The 22,622-nt window shown below is 34.2% G+C and overlaps 1 protein-coding gene across 2 annotated transcripts in view; it reads right to left on the bottom strand.

Moving 5' to 3' along the window:
• Positions 1-22,622, bottom strand: part of AlaRS-m (alanine--tRNA ligase, mitochondrial) — a 62,656-nt gene that overhangs the window by 22,864 nt on the left and 17,170 nt on the right. For both annotated transcript variants that reach the window (XM_069846718.1, XM_069846719.1), the window contains exons 5-8: positions 21,149-21,343; positions 13,330-13,474; positions 8,421-8,560; positions 5,196-5,343 (exon numbers count right to left, since the gene is read on the bottom strand). In XM_069846718.1, the coding sequence (XP_069702819.1) occupies positions 5,196-5,343; positions 8,421-8,560; positions 13,330-13,474; positions 21,149-21,343 (628 nt within the window). The remainder of the gene's footprint in view (positions 1-5,195; positions 5,344-8,420; positions 8,561-13,329; positions 13,475-21,148; positions 21,344-22,622) is intronic.

Raw genomic sequence — 22,622 nt, 5'->3', positions numbered from 1 at the left:
ATGTATTATTAATTCTTAAACATTAATTTGAAGTATTGCAATGAGTTCGGAATTGTGTGTTATTGAAACCTTATTATTAAATCCATTTTCCCGAAGGACTATTCAAGAGAAGACAGACATTATAGAGAATGTGTGCGCTCGTTCAGTGCATCTCAATACAACAATGTGCATTGGTTGGCAGGGTCGAAAAAACTAAATAAACTGTTTTGTTGGCCATGTTTGTTATATTATATCATATCGAACTTCTACATCTGATAAGTGAATATGATCCATGACTCATAATGATTTCATAATTATAAAATAAATTATTTATGTGGGTCTGATTATTTTTATTAATTATGAATTATTATATCCTCCCATCTTCCCCTATGAATAAAAGAGCAAGCCTAACTTTCGTGACTAGCATTTGTCCCTGTTAAATACTCTTAAAAACAACTAAAAATGGCAAATTTTTGTTATGTTCCTATATGTAAACACCAGGGAAAGCGTTTTATCTTCAATCAGATCCCGAAATATTCTGAATATATGGTTTAAACCTTAAAAAATATAAGTAATTAAATTGCGCCTCCAAAGTGCTAGCTGTTAAATAAAAGTAACTATTTCAAGTAAGGAATTGTTGACTATAGTTTCCTTTTGGAAGAGGAAAAAGGAAAATTAATAAAAACATATTGTGAATTTTATTAGTAACAACAATGTAACTTATTCACCACAACAATAATTCCTTTCTACAATTCGCCTTAAACGCTCTCGTCAACAATTGGATTTTCACTTAACACAGTATTCGTTATAGCACTCCACCGACGACAATGACAATTTACTTGGACTAGTACGAACAACAATGAACTGTTAATCTTAACTAATATTTACAAAGCACTATTTACAAATCAGAACTATCAGTTCTCAGTTCACAGTTCTTCTAGCTCAGTCACTCGAGTTCACAGTATCTCGAACCACAGACCTCCCGAGACAGTTCACTGTACTCGAACTCAGGTCCCTCCAACTGCGGTCCACTGCACTCGAACTCAGGCCTTCGGATGCTGACGCAGATGCGGACGCACACTCGAGTCGAACTCCAGTACACAAGACTGGCTTGCTTGCTCTGGCTTTCTCACTGACTGGCTGATTAATCAACTGAAAACTGCTGTCGTTCCTTCGCGTCCGTAATTTATAACCACAGCGACGTAGCCTCGAAAGTTCGAATTCGCGATTCTTCCACTTCGACGGATTTCTCGGCCTCTCTAGGCAAGCAGAAGATGCGCGCGCAAACTCCCTCGCCACGTAGGCCCTTTCCTCTTACTTCTCTCCGCCGCGCGCCATCCCAAAGTGATCCGTGAAGCCCGCGTCGGCTCACGCGCGGTCTGCTCTCTTGTGGGACGCTGGTCGTGAGTTCGAATCTCACGTCGCTGTCACAATATGCAACTTCGACAACGAGCTATGTTAGCTTAGATTATATGCAGTAGTTGTAGGAGTCTCCGAAGTTTACGCCTGCAGTAAACTCTCGATAAACTGGGATGTTTATTATCCAGGACGATCCGTAGTGAAATCCATTTTGTGAATAATGTTTTTAATGTACTGTACCCTAATTATTAAAACCATGTTTTAACTTCAAATTTTCAAAATCATACTACATAGTATTCAAAACTGCATGTCTTTAACCTACAAAACGCACGACTAATCGTGATACTACTGCGATCATATTATATCATCCTATTAAAAATTGCATTTGATCTTTCTGCAACTACAGAAAAAAATACAAGGAATTCAATCTCGATAGTCCCTTCCCTATAAAAAAAACACACATTGGTGGCTGCATATCCTGTTTTTAGCGTACTGTTCTTAAATACTAATGATTAAACAGGGCAATATTCACCTTCAACATCCCGGTAGTTCCTATTTTTTTATTCATGCACCTCGTTCTCAAAGTTCTCGTTTAGGTTCATGAACATTCAATTTATTCGTATCTATATTCTGCATACTGCAGATTTCCCCATCCATTTCGGGGAATCGCTCAATATTATACAGGTTTACGTTATTATTTATTGCAAATTAAATTAAATTAAATTATGAGGAAAGGAAATATTGAATTATATTATATTATACTAGGTTGTGCAAAATAATTGTAAATATAATTTTGACACGCACAGAAAACCAACAAGCGGGAAAACGTAATCAACTGTAGCATATGACATAACATAGCCCTACAACATGTTGCGCCGCATGGAACGCTCCTGCCATCTAGCGGTAAAAGCATAAGATATTCCTACTGTTAGAAGATTGCTAATACCATTGCCTACGAGATTAGGCAAGGCTTACTTACTTACTGGGTTTTAAGGAACCTGGAGGTTCATTGCCGCCCTCACATAAGCCCACCATTGGTCCCTATCCTGAGCAAGATTAATCCAGTCTCTATCATCATATCCCACCTCCCTCAAATCCATTTTAATATTATCTTCCCATCTACGTCTCGGGCTCCACAATAGTAATATGCGTTACAAGAGCGGTATGTTGAAGTTTTCATGTTCGAGGAAAAGTTTGAAAAAGCGAAACTTAGTTGAGCTTTTTTAATTTCCGAGAATTGAAAGAAAACATACCGCTCGTGTATCGCACATTATTTTGTGCGAAGATCGTTTATTACATACCTGAAAGAGGAATTTCTAATTAGTTGCAATGAAATCTCCATCTTGGTTTCTGTTCAATGACGGCAAATTTGCAAAACAAAAATATCTATCTTCAACATTGTTGCTTTAAAATGTTTTCTGTGTTTACTATACTCCAGCAGGCCGTGATATACGTCTGTCTTTTTTTTTTCCCCCCGGTCTATAAATGCGAACTTAAAACAAACGGTAAGGTTATGTAATGATTTATTTTTCATTTTAATATTTTAACAATATTATTTATATAACATATTGCAGTAATAACATCGGCATCTGGAATCTTGTTGATTTTTTCACAGCTTCCTTAATGTTACTTGCATCACGAATGCAGTAACTTTAGTGGAGTTGTAGAGTTTACTTAATTTTTGCAAGTATTTAAAAACAATAATTAACAGTGCAATTTAGGTGAAATTGTAGTGGTAAGTTTCCAATTTATAATTATTACTATATTGAACGTCTCTAAAAATAATATGTTAAAAGCCTAAAGCAGTAAAATCAATATGTCACTTAAGCGGTAAGAAGAGGGAAATTGTTATGTGTGTTAGGTTGGGAATACTGAATGTGGAATTTTAGACTTACCGCGGATTGGTTTTGTGCGGAAACCAAGCAAATACGCACGATCTCGCACAAAGGTCTTTTTCCCTCCAGCCTCCCAACTAACACTCTATATGCATTTCTGGATTAGGCAAGGCTGGGAATATGAATCTTAAATACAGGTGCTACAAAGTCCAACATCTCAGTTGTTCCATTTTTACCCCCTCAATTTGGGATATGTATAAATAATTATTTTAGATTTCCATTACATCAAATTTACACTTTCCTTTTCTCCATGATATACAGTAGAACTTCGGTTTTTCATCCCCCCAGTTATCAGTTTTGTGGATTAACCATCTGTTTCGTTGTTTTTTTTTTTAATAAGCAAACAGTATATAAGAAACATGAATCACCAAAGGAAAATCTAATGCCTACAAGCACAACAGTACAAAATGCTGTGAGATATCCAGTTGTTTTCCCAATCATAGCACTAATGTCATGTCTCATCTTTAGAAAAAAACAGGTATAGTTCATAATTTAAAAAAAAACTGCTGCAAAGTATTTTAATTTTAGTAGGTTATTTTACGACACTTTATCAACATCTTAGGTTATTTAGTGTCTGAATGAGATGGTGATAATGCCGGTGAAATGAGTCCGGAGTCCAGCACCGAAAGTTACCCACTATTTGCTCATATTGGGTTGAGGGGAAAAAACCTCAACCAGATAACTTGCCCCAACCGGGAATCAAACCCGGGCCACCTGGTTTCATGGCCAGACGTGCTAACTGTTACTCCACAGGTGTGGACGTTGCAAAGTAACATCTATATATATATATATATATATATATATATATATATATATATATAATTTGAACTGGTAATGGAAATTACGGGAAAACAGCTCGACGGATTTTAATAAATGACCCCTCATTTTGAAGCTTGGAACTCAAAGTTTTTCGGAAAAATAGTAATTTTCAGTGAAATGTCAATTTTTAAACATAATTTTCCTATTTTCCAAAATTCATCTGTCGTCAGTTTTGAGAACTAGCTAATAGCATTCACGGCCGACTTGATATACCCTTCGCTTTTTTGTAAAGGAGAAGCGAGGCGAGCATCAAGTCGGTCGTGTTGAATTTAAGAATAAAACAAAACATATACTATAGTAAACAATATTACACGAAGGCCATGATCTGCAAGAATGCTGACATATTTAGAGCTCAAATTAAATTGGTTATTAAAAATTTAACTTACTAAAAATAATTTACAGGTTCAATTCTGTGGTGTGTAATTTTCTGGGTACAGCTGTATATTGGATATTAAAAACTACAAAACTTGAGGTGGTTTGATGAAATATTATTGTAGTTAATGCCATGATGTGACTATTTTTCATTAATTATGCATATTGATGCTATATTGATGATATGAAAGTGAAGCGTTTTGGGGTTATATAAGTAGATGTAGAGAATAACTTAAATTAGATTTTGATTTCTATATTTTACTGAGTGGCGGCTATATAGTATATATAGTAATATGTTACTGACAGCTATAAAACTTACGTAAGATAATAATATTATTAAAAATAAAATATTTTTATAATTATTAATCGAGTGGGGTTGGGTCTTTTTCATATATTTAATGGTGGTGTGGTGTATTTATATGCGTGGTTCTCTTCAGTATTGGCTCGAGAGACAGAGAGAGTATCTTTCATTGTTATGGAAGCAAATAACTTTCCGAATGTCTGGTATTCTTCGTTGAAATTAAATCTGAAAAATGTTTATTTGAACGTCTAATGAACTTAGTTTGCAGCATTTGCTGCACAAGCCACTAGTTAAACTATAATATTATCTAACTAAAATGGGTTATCCGTTATTTCCGGTTAACAGTCAACCTCTTCCTCTCCATTATGATAATTGAGGTTCTACTGTATAATTTAGCTAATGGCGCATGCAAACACGAAATGGTAACATAAAAAAAATATATTAATACTAGTTCTGAGACTGAGAATTACCTGTTTAAGACGGCTTCGTATCTCAGGATAAACATCTCCCAGTGACTCTGCCACGTGATTGGTTAATTCTGTCACAAGCCCACTCTCCACTCCAAACTTCTGTTGTGACACCAGCATTGCTTTTCGCATGATACGGCGCAGTTTATAGCTGTAATAAACAAAAGGTAAAGCAGAACTCTTATTTAACGTTTTTCTGTGGATATAGAATAATTAACCTTAAATGGAGGTTGTGTGTTTGTTGTCTACTACACTACACATTAGAAATTCAAAACAACAAATCCATAAATTTTCTAGACATCACAATAACAAAAGTAGACAACAAACACACATTCAAAATATACAGAAAACCCACAACAACAACAACACACATACACAACACATCCAACCACCCAACACAACACAAACAAGCTGCATTCCGAACAATGGTACACAGACTACTCAACATACCAATGAACCAACAGGATTACAACGAAGAACTAAACACAATCAAATACGTAGCACAAGAAAACGGATACAACCCCAACATAATAGACAACATAATACGTAAGACAAAACAAAACCACAAAAAATAGAAGAATACAACACAAACACAAGAACACAAAAAATACATCACACTAACATACGAAAACAAATACACACATAAAATTGCAACCTCATTCAAGAAATTAAACTACAACATCGCATATAGAACAAACAACTTCAACACACAAACAAACAAATACAACCACACAGGCGTATACAAACTCAAATGTAACACCTGCAACAACTTCTACATAGGACAGACAGGCAGATCATTTCAAACACGTTACAAAGAACACATCACAGCCATAACAAAATTACAAAACACCTCCACATATGCAGAACATATCACAAATGCCAACCACACCTACAGAGACATCAACACAGACATGGAAATACTGCACATCCAACCAAAAAGCCAGAAACTAAACACACTAGAACAATATGAAATTTACAGACACACGAAAACACACTCCAACGATATTCTCAACACACAACTCAATTTCAAAACACATACACTCTCTTCAAACCAATAAATGGATTCGGAACACCTCAAAATCTGTGCTTCATTGGCTGGTCATGATAATATCTTTGAAAAATATTGGAGTGCAAGAGGTCAAATGACTTTATTGTCAAACGCCTGGCATTAGAAAACAACAACAACACTCTTTGACTCTACACTTCAAACACACCTATACAGGAAACAAGAGGCGCCAAGACCAACAACGACCAGTTCCAAAGATGACCGAAAATAGGTCGAAACATGTTAACAAGGTACGTTAATAATATCTAACACAAGAAAGTTCTTATCATTCATATTCCGAAATATTTTTAACGTAAAATGCGGGTTTCACAGCAAAGAGGAGAATGTTAAATCGAATTTAAAAATACATTAATCATATGTAATAATTATTAGGACCTTGGAAAATTTAATGTTAAATGTGGAAAAACGTTAAATGGAGGTCGCCTAAATTGGGATTCTACTGTAGATAAGCATAAAATCCACACATTATTATCACCCTCACAGTTATCCTTCAAGAATTTAGACTAATATGGCCTGTTCCAATCACCAAATGAATTCCATCTGATATTCTCTTTAGAGGCCAACCAATTAATTATTTGTTTCTTCTTTAGTTTACATTGTAAGGTTTTACAGAGTCACTTTATTCATTTGTGAGCAGGGGCGGATGCAAGGGGGGGGGGATTAAGGGGATATATCCCCTCCCGAAATTTTGAGAAAAATACGAAACAAGAAACAAAAAATAATATTAATTTTAATTCGTGAATGTACATAGGAATTAGAGAGTTTTCCACGTAAATTCTCTTTGCTAAAATGTTAAATTCCAAGAACTGCAGGAAGACAAACAAAGCATTCTTACTTCAAGACAGAGAGTCATGAAGAGTATTTTAGGCTTTTAATTTTCCTTCTCTTCTTAGACTATTTCATTAGTCAGCTCAAGGATAGGTTTTTAAATCATAAGGGAATACTAAAGTCCATACAAACTTTTCTGCCTAAAACCATAGTGCGAGCATCAGATGAAGATTTAGAAACTAGTGTTGAGGCTATAGTAAATCAGTGGCCCAATGATGTTGATGCATCACCAAAGTCTTTCTTCAATGAATTGAGGATGCGGAGAAGAAATTTCCTTGATCAGAAAAATCTTCACATAGTGCCTACTGATTTTATATCATCTTTGAACAGGTGCAATGAAATTGTTTTTCCCTGCACTCACAAGGCGCTGAAACTTTACTGCACGTTGCCTGTAACTACAGCAACACCAGAACGGTCATTCTCAACTTTGCGGAATTTGAAGACTTACTTGAGGAGCACGATGGGATCAGACAGATTAAATGGACTGGCCTTGATGTATATACATAAAAATGTAGAAGTAAGCTCATGAAGTACTGGATGAAATGTCTAAGAAGCCTCGTCGCCTTCTTCTGTAAATGCCATTCTGTCACTGTTTTTGTATTGCAGTCATTGTAAATGTTAAAATTAAAAAATTATGGTTTATTTAACAACGCTCGCAATTGCCGAGGTTATATCAGCGTCGCCGGTGTGCCGCAATTTTTTCCCTCAGGACTTCTTTTACATGCCAGTAAATCGACTGATATGAGGCCTGTCGCATTTAAACACACTTAAATGCCATCGAGCTGGGTTGGGGTAGAACCTGCAACTTCGAGCACAAAAGGCTATACCGGCTACGCTACTCAGGCCAACTTGTAAATGTTTGTGACTCGGAAACAAATTGTGAGTATATAAACTTATTTCGCATTCCTCCATTTTTACTATCTCCTCAAATCCCTCCCCGAAAAAAAATCCTGCGTCCGCCCCTGTTTGTGAGATATGTTACCATCAGTTTATCTTTTTTTACTTGGTTATTTAACGATGCTCTATCAACTACTGCATCAGTTTATCTTATATTTATATTTTTGTTGTGAACCATCTCTAAGTAACCTACTTGGGATGACCTAATGTCACGCTTTTTACATTACTGGTTCAGCTTTACATTGACAATTTGTCACACACTGCAGTTTGCAAACAATACGAGCAACTTGAGTACCTGCTTGCAAACACCTTCTTTTTCCCCACTCCGCCAAGGCAAAGGGTGTAGATATAGGTGTCACGTGTCTGTTTTTTATACAAGACACTTGATTCAAATAAAAATCTTTAACAATAATAGCTGAAAAAAAGAGTCTACTCACTTTTGATCTGGGAACATGCCGTCCGCCAATGCAACTGTCATCATCCTGGTGTGATCAGCAAGTATTCTGTATCCCGTATCAATGCCAGCATCATCCTGGTCTCCAAAGCGTCCCTGATAAACTGGAACATTCCTACAATACTGAATCACATTAAAATTATAGTCGGCATTACACTACCACTACCGGGAACAGACTTTAACAGCTTAAAATTTGTTAAACAGAACTTCAAACAGGATGAACAATTTATAGAATATTGCTAATAGCTACGGAGCGGATTCCTATGTAATTAAATATTCTTTTTGCGTATGATAAAACACAATTAACGAAGTTAAACATTCCGAACATGAACTTTCAAGTTTAAAATCCGAATTTTATTTCACATAAAAACACACATTTTCACAAAAAAATTATATAAATACATATTTTCAGGAAATCTATTATAAACACATAAATCTTTGAGTTTTTTTTTTACTTAAATAATTTTTTTACAAGAACTTTTAAATATTTTAAAACTAAATCAATCATGTCACTCAGAAGTACGTTATCTTTTTAAGAATTCTTGGTTGCTTCGTGTTTCTAAGCGCTGTGTGGTGTATCCGTGATCCATTTTTCTAATAGTATCGCCTCAAGTTCTGAGAACTGCTAGGCAGCAATCAATGTTATTATTCGAGAATAAATTAACATGGACAAGGAGGAGAGATCTTGCAACACATAATTACGAATGTTTATTGTTGCTGAAGATGATTTCATTCCACGCTTTGTTTGTGAAACACAACAGATAAGAGCTCGGGTATGAACATTATTTAATTTAAACAAATCTCTGACCTCTCGCTCATGTCTATCAAGTAAGGCAATATATCTTGTGATTCCCTGTTATCGGGCTTCGTCAATCAATATCCTTGAAGATACACTGAAAGATGGTTGTTTAAAAAACGATTTGGCTTTCCTATTAGCAAATCTAAGCTTTTTGTGTGACTCCATAAAAAAACTCGAAACATCCAAAAACCTGTTGTCTGAAACAGGGAGGTGCGTGCTGTGAAAATTAAACTAGACTCGCTACCAGGTTCAGAAGTACAAGTACTAAGGGACAAATTCCAGAATGTGTTTGGGAAAAACAGTGGATATAAAAAAATGTGTAAAGTTGCTCTCAAGTATTGGAGGGTGTGCCTGTAGGTGAAATTGACAGTGTTTGTGTTTGTGACATTCCTCTCTCTTTAAATATACACGTCTGATGTCCTATGACGTGGAAAGATCGTTTTCACAGTATAAGTCGTTGTTGAGAGATAATCGGCATGCATTTGTAATGGAGAATTTGAGATGACCTTTGTTGTTCACTGCAATTCTTGGCCAACTACTAGCACTCAAGTGTGGCTGGTGAGAACATAGTAACATTTTTTTTTTATTTTTAGCAAATATTTTCGTACTTTTTAGCACATAAAAAATAAATATATTTAAAATTTTTAGCACATCAAAATCCGCTCCCTACTAATAACTTCTTAAATTTTAATTTTACAAAAAAATAGTTCTATACAAAAATTGTTGGAGATAAGCCATACAATAATACCTGTGTTCGAAAAAAATGACTTATTCAGGCATACAGGGTGTGACAGTAAACCTTATTTTTTAAATGGTATCCTATATTAAAATTTACATATTCCAAATCTCCATTAAATTTTACATATGAATGTGTAGAAATTTTACCCATTCATCCATTTCAGTCTTTTAACTATTTATTAAACTTGTTTCGTGAACTTCAAACTTGAAACAAATTAGTACATTATGCAACGAGCCTATAATGGTAGTAATTAAGAAGCGAGTATAAATGTTTATGAAACGAGCGCAAGCGAGTTTCATAATTTTCATATGAGCTTCTTAATTACCATTATAGGCGAGTTTCATGCGACTTTTTATGCTCGACTATATTTCTAACTTGATATTATTAATTTTATTTGTATCTAACTGACCTTGAGCAATACCTTGTAAATTGTAAGATGTGCGCAGACGCGAAAGAATTGATTTTTTCCGAGGAACAGATGTCCACATTGACCTTGATAGCCTATAAGAACTTACAGAGTAAACTAAATATTAACTTTGATATAACATTGAAATTAAATTAGACATTGAAAAACGAGATGACAAATTGAATTTATTTGAATATTATTTACAATTAACGCTAATTATTATAGTAACAGAACATAATCTTCTGCGACATTATTGGATTTCCAGCCTCCGTGACTTTTCGATTGCATATCCGAGAATAATCGATACTTGCGGTTTTATAACGGTACAAAGCTGACTTGTCATTGGCTGAACACCTGTACTTTAATGAGTAGGTGTACTTTAATGACATGCATTAAAGGACTGCTACCAGGTGTATAATTACTACATTTCGGCATGGTCGAGCATAAAAATATGTAAAATCATGTTGAGTAAGCCCAAGGCTTCTAAACTTCTCATAGGTTGCATTATTATCGAGCTTGTTGGCGAGGGATCGACGGGGAAAGGAGAGCGATTCTGACGTCACAAGATAACTGAGCACACCAAAGCTCAAATGCTTCAAAGCAGTATCTCGTGTTTTTTTCATGTTTATGTTGTTTTGAATGCATTATGCCAGTCAAATTATGTTGCGGTATGCAACAATTCTAACGATAAAAATAAAGAGTTGTCTCTCTTTACTATTTCTAAAGATTTAGGAATTAGAAAAAAAATGGATAATTGCGTGCAAAAACGGGATAAATTCAATCCTGATACAAGCAGATTATGCTCTGATCATTTTAAAGATGACGATTTTGTTCCTGATTTTCAAGCAGCTTTAATGAAAATCAAGCCGAAGCGACCGACAATGTTAAAGCCTACAGGTAAGTTTAAATAAATCATATAGCTTACATTAATACCAGCTTTGCATAATAATTAGATTAAGTTCATCTATGTTAACCTTCAAATTATTATTATTTTCTTTCTGTTGTAATCTTTGCTGGGTCGTACATTACTTACAAAATAATCATGCTACTTATACTAATAGTTGCATACCAAAAGGGTGAAGAGTTAGCGACTGATACCAGTAATTTTTTTTCGCTATAATTCTGATTATATTGATTTTATATTAACGATTTATGACATTTTGTCCTTATGGCATATTCAGTGGGTTAATCATAAAAGCCTCCAGTGACAATTCATTGTTGATTTATAATGATTATTGCAAATGAACATGTGGCTGACATTTCATTACCGATACACGCTCCTTTTTCCAAACTTTAGAAAGAGATATTAAAAAACATTCAATGTTAGGATTTTCATAAACACAAGACTGGAAACTAGCAGGCGAAAATGGACGGCAGGCACTGAGAGCAGACGAACTGTTAAGAAATACAGAAAAATAATGCCATGACAAGTGTAAGTACAGTTTTTATATACACGGTATGAACACTTTCAAAGTATTTATATTACTAGCCATACCCGTGCGCTCCGCTGCACCCGTTAGAAATGAATATAAAGTAATTACATAATTAAAATAGGATATTTGATCCAGGGAACATTCGTGTTTGATAGAAGGATAAATCGTTTATTATGTTACTAAATTTAAATTGTATTAAAAAAATTAAAATGCGATCATTTTGATCCAGAGACCACTCATTTGGTCATAAAAATTATTTTAGGAAATACAGGAAACGAATGCCTATCAAGTTTTCTGTGCATAAGAAGCTATTTTATCTTACCTGTACTCGATTCACTCAGAAGTTACTGTAATAACATTATAGCATTATGTCCATCTAGAGAAACTACACTTTCCAATGGTGAATTAATAATTAATTATACAAATCGGTTAATTTAGCTTCTGATATTACTTCATACAAGCACAGAAACATTGTCTGTAGGCTATGTTTCATAGCTTTCGATTGTTGTGTCCAAGGCCCCTTGTAGACGAAGTCATTTGTTTTTTTTTTATTTCATTACACCGCCTTAGATTGCATTGTTATTGTAATTTTGAAACTCATTTATCTCATTAAATAGCAGTCCTATCAAAATTTTTTTGCATGGAATAAAACTTATCGGAAATTATTTTTAAAGAAACTTTTGTTATGTAATATTTTGCACTAAAATTAATAATAAGCGAGATATTTCGATTTCTTTAATTCAAGCCCCCTTATAATCCCCCTTTTAAATAAAATATTTTGAATACCATATAGCCTAAATTCTATGTTACAACGAACTTAATTTATATCCCAATTTTAATATAAATCGGTTCAGCCATTATCGCGTGAAAAGGTAACAAACATCCAGACAGACAGACAGACAGACATACATACATACATACAAACAAAAATTTCAAAAAAGCGATTTTCGGTTTCAGGGCGGTTAATTATATATGTTAGGACCAATTATTTTTGGAAAATCGGAAATTACCAGAAAAATTTCGGCTACAGATTTATTATTAGTAAAGATGCCATGATATGTACACAATTGGTTTATACCAATTGTAATGTTTTTATTTCAGGTGGTTATGTTTATAATGTACGCTGATGTCGCTATCAATTTGAAAATAAAGGACCAATGAGCATGGACTCTTCGCGCATCATAAGCCAATTAGTCATTTGATTGGTTAATGAAAAATGAGATAACCTATTGAGTGTATAGAAGCCTTGGAGTAAACCATAAAAGTAAACAAAACACTATCGCTAACCAAACTTGACAACAGATGCTTAAAATGAAAATCATTCATAGCCAAACAATGTCCCATTCAGTCACGAAAACAGTCCATTGTAGATACAAGATGAAACAGATGAGTCATGTACATATATGGCTGTCCAGCATGTACTACAGTAACTTAGTTTGTGTTGATGTGTACATCCATATGGTATAAGGCTAAGTACGAAAAAAATAAAATAAAGAATAGCACATTGATTCTAACCTTATGAATAGCGCTGAATAGAGGCCGAAATAGATCAGTATCATAGTTGGATCTCTTTCCTTGAAGTACTGCAACAAGACGTTCCAGACCCATACCAGTGTCAACGTGGCAACAGGGCAGCTCTTTTAAACTTCCATCAATATTCCTAAACACACAAAATTCAATCCCTAACAAAATGGAAACCAAGTGTGGAAATGCTTCTAATAAAGAATATAATTTAAAATAAACTGGCATGTAATAAAAAAATAACTTAGTGGTATTAGGATTCATGTAATAACAGCTTTTAAAAGTGAATCTGTGTAAACTGTAAAGGCACAGTAAAACATGCAGAGTCATACATTTATTATTTTTACACCAAACAGAATTAAATAATCCAAACGAATTAAATAGAAATATTGATAAAATTTAATTTTGGAAAACGTATTATATATCTTTCACGTGTTAAATTTTATGTTACCTTGTTATCATGTTTCGGCCTGCTATTGACCATCAGAACTGTTCGTTGCTGGTTTTGGCGCCTTTTGTTTTGTTTCCTGTGGGGGTGTGTTTGTGTAGTTTAATGTGGAGTCAAAGAGTGTGTGTGTTCTGAAATTGGGTTAACATAATCACAAAAAACATAAGAATACAACACAAAAAATACATCACACTAACATACGAAAACAAAAACACACACAATATTGCAACGTCATTCAAGAAATTGCATACAGAACAAATAACACTCTACAAAAACATCTCAACACACACACAACACAAACAAACAAATACAATCACACAGGCGTATACAAACTCAAATGTAACATGTGCAACAACTTCTACATAGGACAGTCAGGCAGATCATTTCAAACACGTTACAAAGAACACATCACAGCCATAACAAAATTACAAAACACTTCCACATATGCAGAACACACCACAAATGCTAACCACACCTACAGAGACATCAACACAGACATGGAAATTCTACACATCCAACCAAAAAGCCAGAAACTAAACACACTAGAACAATACGAAATATGTTGTTGTTGTTGTTTTCTAATGCCAGGCGTTTGACAATAAAGTCATTTGACCTCTTGCACTCCAATATTTTTCAAAGATATTATCATGACCAGCCACTGAAGCACAGATGTCGCTATCAATTTGAAAATAAAGGACCAATGAGCATAGACTCTTCGCGCATCATAAGCCAATTAGCCATTTGATTGGCTAATGAAAAATGAGATAACCTATTGAAGCCTTGGAGTAAACCATAAAAGTAAACAAAACACTATCGCTAACCACGAAATATACAAACACACAAAAACACATCCAAATGAAATTCTCAACACACAACTCAATTTCAGAACACACACTCTCTTTGACTCCACATTACACTACACAAACACACCCCCACAGGAAACAAAACAAAAGGTGCCAAGACCAGCAACGACCAGTTCTGATGATGGCCAATAGCAAGCCGAAACATGTTAACAAGGTAACATAAAATTTAACACGTGAAAGATATATAATACGTTTTCCAAAGTGATATAATGTTAAAAGTTGTGTAATCAAGATGTATAAGGATAAAATTTCATTTCATTCATAATTTTACAATCAAAGACATCTTAGCAAATTAGTTACAATTTATTGTCTTAATTATATTATTAATAATTTCATTATTCAAATAACCTTATATTCTAGGAGATCCAAGAAAACTGATATCGAAACAGGCGACATAAAATCAGATCTAAACATATATGAATTACATGCACAAGTGAAGGATAAAGATATTGATAGACATCACAGCTGCAAAAAATTTACGAGAAGTGATTTCGTTGTTTGCCATATTCTAGGTATTGGGACAAATTTCAGAGTTTTCAAGTTGTTATTTGTCTCATGGGATTCATTTTACCTTAGCAATTCCGTAATACTGATATAATTTCAAACTGAATTCTAGTGGTATTTTAAGAGACATTCCACTAATCAGTTGTGAATGACCTGTCTCAATTTTCTTTATTTTGTAAAAACATTCCCTTTTACATCATCAGAAATATCCGCATTCCCATATAATTTTACTTGTAGAAACATCTCTATGCACAAAAGGAAACTTTGTGGACAAAAAAAAAGTGAGAGGAAATTCATCAAATCTCTATAATTGCGTGAAACATTTATGCTGTTCTTGATTATTATTGTGAGAATTATTGAGATTGTAAAAGTGTTTGGGATTTGAAATAAAAGTTTGATATTTCTTTTCATTTCTGTCTTCATAGTCCCCACATTTAAATTTAATAGCCTCGTTAATTACTTCATAATTGTGTCCTCATTCCATGAGACCAGTCTCGAGATAACAATGAAATTGATAGTCGAAACGATTCACACAACGATTGATGCCAATGAGTTGTTAGGAATTGAGGTGTTTTCTGAAATAACAACTGAATGTACCTATTTAATGTCGTTTTTCCATTTCCAGCATATATTGAATACTTAATAACACATTTTCCTTCTAACAAAATATTATTTCCTTGCAACAAACACAACCAACGTCCTCTAGAAACATTTTAAATGTTATACGAACTCTAAAATGTTTGGTGCTCTGTATCTCAAATTTAATATTTTGCAGTTAAATTCTTGTTTCAGAGAATGCCTCAATTGCAATGAATAATAATGTCATAACAGAGAACTGGTTCATTTGGAAATTACCATATATACGCAAATCATCATCATCATCATCAGGGAACGGATTTATATGGACTAAAAATATATGAAATATGTAAATATATATGTAGTTATTTTTACCAAAATATGGAATTAAATATGGATTTTTACCAAAATATGGAATTAAATATGGACTTAAAATTATAAAAAAATGACTATGTACGTTAAATATTGGTACATTTTAATCAAGCTAAACAAAAAATATAATGGACGTACCTTATCTTCCAATGTAGTTTCAACAAAACACAATTTTTATTGTCTGTTACCATAACAATAGGTTACAAACATTTCTTTCAAGTGCTGAAAAGTGAATCTTCTTCTATTGTCTCTGAGGATAGATTTATACTGACTAAAAGAGCGTTCGACGTCACAAGAAGTAACTGGTACATAATTCAATTTCACAATGTCTGCTGGGGATAAGTCCAAGTTAATCTTCACTGTTGATTCACCACTCATCACAGCAACAACCTTTTGTAGTTCTTCATATCCAGGGTTTTTTGAAAGTACAGTGTCCACCTTAGCTCTTACTGCATCTGCAACTTTACCTCTACCACGATTCAGTTGTTCCACAGTACTATTTATAATTTCAAAACTTTCAGATAGTGAAAGGTGCCTATTTTGGAGACTTTTGAGCGTTTTTATGATGCATGAAAATGTATGCTGAATGTGAGCTAAGTCATTCTTCACACTTATGTCACAGGTAACTGTTTTCGCAGTATCAATTGAGACTGCATCTTCAGAGTCCAATGCAAGGAGAACATTGTTAATAGAGTCTATATGTTCGGCATAATATTCAACTGCTTCTAGCCATGTACCCCATCTAGTTAAAATTGGCTTTGGTGGCAATGGAATTTCAGGGTACATTTCTTTCAACACGTTAACTCTACTGGGAGCTTTGAGAAATACTTTTTTCACTGATGAAATCAACAAATCTACTTTAGGGAAATTGTCTCTGACCACTTCTGCCACACGATGAAATGCATGCGCCACACAAGTAAAATGAGTCAATTTAGGATATACAACAGATAATGCTTGTCCAGCTTTGACCATATAAGGGGCAGCATCGCTAATAAAGAATAACACATTATCGTACATAATACCCTTTGGCCACAGGATACCCATAGCTTCGTTGAACAGTTTAACTATAGTTTTGTTATTGCACTTTTCTAGAACATCACAATGTAAAAGAATTCGTTCAGAATATTGTTCACTTAACAAACCGATAACTACATTACCAACAAGTCTACCTTCTTTGTCGGGAGTCTCATCAATGGAAACCCAAATTGAACTATCTTTAATTTCATCTCTTATCTTCTGTATTGTCTCATCGTAGATGGATGGAGCATACGTCTTCCTAAGTGTTGACTCATCCGGGATTGTATGTTGAGTATATTTTTCAAGGAATTCCCTGAAGACCTTATTCTTTAGTTTGTAGAGAGGAATATCAGCAGAGATGAGAGAACGGCACAGGTCGATGTTAAACTCAGATCTTACATTCGATGTTGTTGGTTGTGTTAAAAACAATTGTCTCTGCTTGGAATTTAGTTGTTTGTTGGCCTGATGTTTACTAGTTGTAATGTGTTGTTGCACCAGGAACTTTTGTGTAGATGATACTGCACACTGACACAAATTACAAAATAATATTTTATTGTCAGTTGATAAACCATCTTCTTTAAATTCTGAAATGTAACTTGTTAGTTTTGATTTTAAATTGACTGAATGACGTACTTTTGGCATATTTACCGTCTTTATAGTATGATTTACAAAACTGAACCTATGTGTACTCTGACTGGCATTTAACTGTTGAGCTGCACAACTGAAGTCTGTTAAAAATTTTAAATTAAATTAATACAGTTTTGTAACTTACTTTCCCATTGTTGATAGGACTGCTAATTTTCAAATAACTCTGATGTTAAAGGGATTACTGAACATGTGTTTAAATCTCTATTGTTGAAATGTATTTTTAAAAGTTAATGGAATTTTGTTTTGTTTTATTGTTAAACCTAATATAATATGGACTGTTTTATATGAAATATGGAAAATATATGGAAATTAACGAAAATATGTACTAAACTCTAAAATATGGAAAAATATGGAAAATAAAAGTAGGATTTTTCAACCCTACACATTGTGAAACATAAAGATAATGCAAAATATAAATTATATTAGCTTTATAAGTAAATATGTATTTACATATAAATCCTTTCCCTGATCATCATCATCATCATTGGCGCTACAGCCCTTGGTGGGCCTGGGCCTCCCTTAGTAATTGTCGTCATCCGTCTCTATCTTGTGTAGCAGCCTTCCAATTCTTGCACCCCAACTTTCTGGCATCCTCTTCCACTCCATCAATCCATCGCAAGTGCGGTCGACCTCGTCTTCTCTGACCTCCCGGATTTGTTATTACAATTTTTTTGCAAGGTTCACTTGGGTCCATGCGTATTACATGTCCTGCCCACCTCAATCTGCTAGTTTTAACTGTATTGATTATATTTGGCTCTCCTAGAAGTCTATATAATTCATAGTTGCATCTCCTCCTCCAGAGACCTTCCTCAAATGTTGGGCCATAGATCCTTCGCAGAATCTTTCTTTCGAAAATCTCCAGTCTTTTTTCATCATTTTTGGAGATTGACCACGTTTCTGCCGCATATGTCAAAACTGGTCTCACTAATGTTTTGTAAAGAATAACTTTTACTTTCCTGGATAGAGCATGCGAACTAAAGTGATATTTCAAGCCGAAATATGCTCTGTTTGCTTTCATTAATCGATTAGAGATTTCTTTGGACATGTTATTATCGCTAGTGACCACTGATCCTAAATATGTAAAGTTGTCAACTTTCTCAAAATTATAATCTGATATCTGCAGGCTGTCTATTTTGTCAACTATCTTTCCATTATCTGCCAACATATATTTTGTTCTCCTCTCGTTGATAATAAGGCCTATTTCTTTTCCAGCCTGTTCCAAGGAAAGGAACACTTGCTTTACATATTTCACGGATCTGCCAATAATGACAATGTCATCCGCAAATGCCAATATTTGTGTGGATTTATAAAAAATGTTGCTCCGTGTTTGCACTTCAGATTTCCTGACGACACTTTCCAATGCAATATTGAATAGGAGGCATGCTAACGCATCTCCTTGACGAACTCCATTGTGTATTTGGAATGGTTTCGATGTTAGGTTCTGTATTTTAACTTGGTTGTATGTGTTACTCATTAGCAATTTAACCATTCTAATTAATTTAGTTGGGATATTCAATTCTTCCATTGCCACGTAGAGCCTTTCCCTATTAATACTATCATAGGCACACTTAAAATCGATAAAAAGCAGATGAATTGGGATACAAAATTCCTTCATTTTTTCTAATATTTGTCGTAAAATAAAAATCTGGTTAATTGTAGATTTTCTGGTGCGAAACCCTGTTTGATAGTATACGCAAATACTCCGCGCATATTTTTCTGAAATTTAGCGAAGAAAAACTGGGGTGCATACATTATTTAAAACACAAATTACAGCCAATTTTATTTGTTTTTATTTTTTGCTTTAATTTTTCTCTCCTAAAATCAGGGTGCATGGATTATTCAATGGCGCGGAGTATTTGTGTATATACGGTAATACCACAGTTAAGTACAGTAGACCTTGGTTATAACGACATCTACGGGACCTTGAAAATTATGTTGTTATAAACGAGTGTCGTAGTAACCGAGATTCATATGTATTATCAGTCTAGTGAGGTGGAAAATGAAAAATAATAAATATAATATTAGGCTTATTTTAGATTTATGTATTCACTTTTAAGCATACCATGAACACAATAAAATACATGTACAATTATAAATACAGTATTCTGTATTAAAACAGTTTGTTCATTACTCACAAACTTATTTACTGAGGAGTGAAGTAATCAGTCATTTTACTCTGTTGTCTCCTACTTGCCCAATATACACTTTCTAAATTAAATTCTATGTTCATTATTTCAGTTGCAATTTCACTGCTCCTTCTCCTACCTTCATACTCCCTCCTCTAGCTTCATAGAAATGTTCACAATTCTAATGGCTTCTAAAGTGCCACTCACTTCTTTTAGTGGCCATACTGCGTTAAAATGCGTGCAGTTAGTGAAACTTTCTGTCGAAACTGACCGCATGCAGGTATCATTAATATCACATGAATTCGGGCAGGTTACAATGGGATGGGGAATCTGCCTGGTCTATGATAGAAGGGAACAGTAAAGGATTTGCCAGATTTCAGCAAAATATTTCTTAAAATACTTTAGTTCTTAGAAAACTGTATTCCAAACTGAGGTTGAAAATGACGTTATATGCGAGGTAGACGCATATGCGTTTGTCGTATTAAGCAAGGTAGAAAAGCATATGTTTTATGGGGAATTAGTTGGGACCACAGAATATTTGACGTTATAGGTGAGGTGTCGCACAAAACGAGGTCGCTATAACCAAGTTCTACTGTATTTCAGAATTACACAATTTTTTTCGATAGGCTATGTATGATTCTCGCAGTATTCAGAAAAAGTGTTTAACTTTAATTCATTCATGGGTTCATGACAATCTATAATTTTCGTTTTCAGATTTTTAAAAATGAACACTGAAGTAAAATTACAGAATAAAAGCCTCTGGCCAGCCAAAAAATGTTGATTTTTCATTTGACCCTCCTGTAAATAAATTTACCCATCCACTCTTAGTCTAGTGGCTACCACACTTTGCACTGGAATGAAGATATGAGAGTTCAAATCCAACCAAGCAATAAAAATCTTTTAACATGACTCAAAGAAAAAGAAAGCTAGAAAGCCCGTACCATATATTTATGACAAAAAAAAACCCTGGCACTGAACAACAGGGCGTCATACAAAATTTAGTGGCCATTCATTGCCCTCGTTAAAATTCAACTGTAAAGGCAGCATAAGTGTGTGTGGCTTTGTCTCACCCTCTATTCACCCAATCACTACAAGACACCAACCTTTACTTTCTCATGCAGTGAAAGACACATTTAAGATTATTTTTTCTCTAAAAATACAGGTCCTTAGTTGTAATACCTGCATCCAAAGGTAGTACCAAACACAGAAGATGAACCATGCATCAAATTTGTACACAAAACACTTCCTGCCAAAATTACCTGTCATACTGTATGAAGACCAGATTCCAGATCTCTGTGAGGTCGTCATGTCCCTTGTTGACCCTGTCTGCTGCTTGCTTCCGGCCGGCAATGTGGTCCACATGAATCTCTGTGCATGGACCACATGGTCCACTCACTCCCATTTCCCAGAAGTTGTCATCTGAACCAAACGGCATAATGCGATCTGATGAAACACTGGGCAGGCAAATGGAAAAAAATATGCCATCACACAAACTTGTACATAGAATACTGCTGATATTACTGACAATTTCTACTCTACACTTCCTTTGTAGTCTACACTACATTTTCCTCTTAATTAGTTTAAATACACTAGTGCCTTGGAATGTGTCTGTACACCGAATTTTGACAAAAAATGAAATTTTGGTTTTTATCGTTTTTCGGTAGTTTAATATGTGTAAAATGATATGATTTTATTTCTTCTAGTTGTAAGCTTTTAGCCCTATCTTCAGCAAAAATATTGTGGTAATTCTTAATGCAAAAAAATGTTATCAATGAAAATTTTTTTCTTGCCAACCGCTCAGTGGAATTTTAAATTTATTTAGCCAGTTGTGGCCTATAGCTAAAAGTATGTTACATAAGCTCTATTTTTTCTACATTTGTATCTTTTATAACTTCTGAGATAAGTGGACCCAAAATTGAGGAATTTAACATTGCAAGATATGAAAACTTTGACACCATTTTTCTGCATTTTCTTATTTTTTGTGGCTCTGGTACACTTTTCTCAGAAAGTATTGTACCCAGACGGCTGAAATTAATATACAACATCAATGTGATGACATTTTACACAGTAGGTTAAAAAATTTGTGTTTATTTCTATCTTCAGCAAAAATAAAAAATAATTTGTAGTAATTCTTAATGCAAAAAATGTTATCAATTTTTTTTTTGCCAACCGCTCAGTGGGATTTTAAATTTATTCAACCGGTTGTGTACATAAAGGTATGTTATATATGCCCTATTTTTTCTACATTTGTTTCTTTTATAACTTCTGAGAAAAGTGTACTCAAAATTGAGGAATTTAACATTGTAAGATATGGAAGTACAGACTCCCCTTAAGCAGGAACCAAAACGAAACTGGGAAACAGTTGACTCTTGTTATAATACCAGTACTTATAATTACCATAGCAACTACTAAAATATTTTAACTTACAGAAGACAAGTGCATTTTCTTGTTCTATATTCATGAAGAATACCAATTTTGTACAATGTACCAAGATAACTCTTTTCTGTGATATTTCAATGCAATAATTTACTAACAGTGGTCATTTACAGCTCTTACAGTCACAGCAAATGATGTATGATGACTTACTATCAATGCTGGACTTTTGCCTAAAAAGTGCAGGAAGAAAAGAAGCAGAGAAATAAGGCAAAAAGTAAGAAAATAAAAAATAATGGGAGGATGAGGGAAATTGAAGTCAGGAAGAAAGGCCAAGTGATAAAACAAGAGAGACATAAA

Source organism: Periplaneta americana, chromosome 15 (assembly GCF_040183065.1).
Source record: "Periplaneta americana isolate PAMFEO1 chromosome 15, P.americana_PAMFEO1_priV1, whole genome shotgun sequence".
Lineage (NCBI taxonomy): Eukaryota > Metazoa > Arthropoda > Insecta > Blattodea > Blattidae > Periplaneta > Periplaneta americana.
The sequence above is the reverse complement of the archived record's forward strand: the minus strand, read 5'-3'. Positions and strand labels throughout refer to the sequence as shown.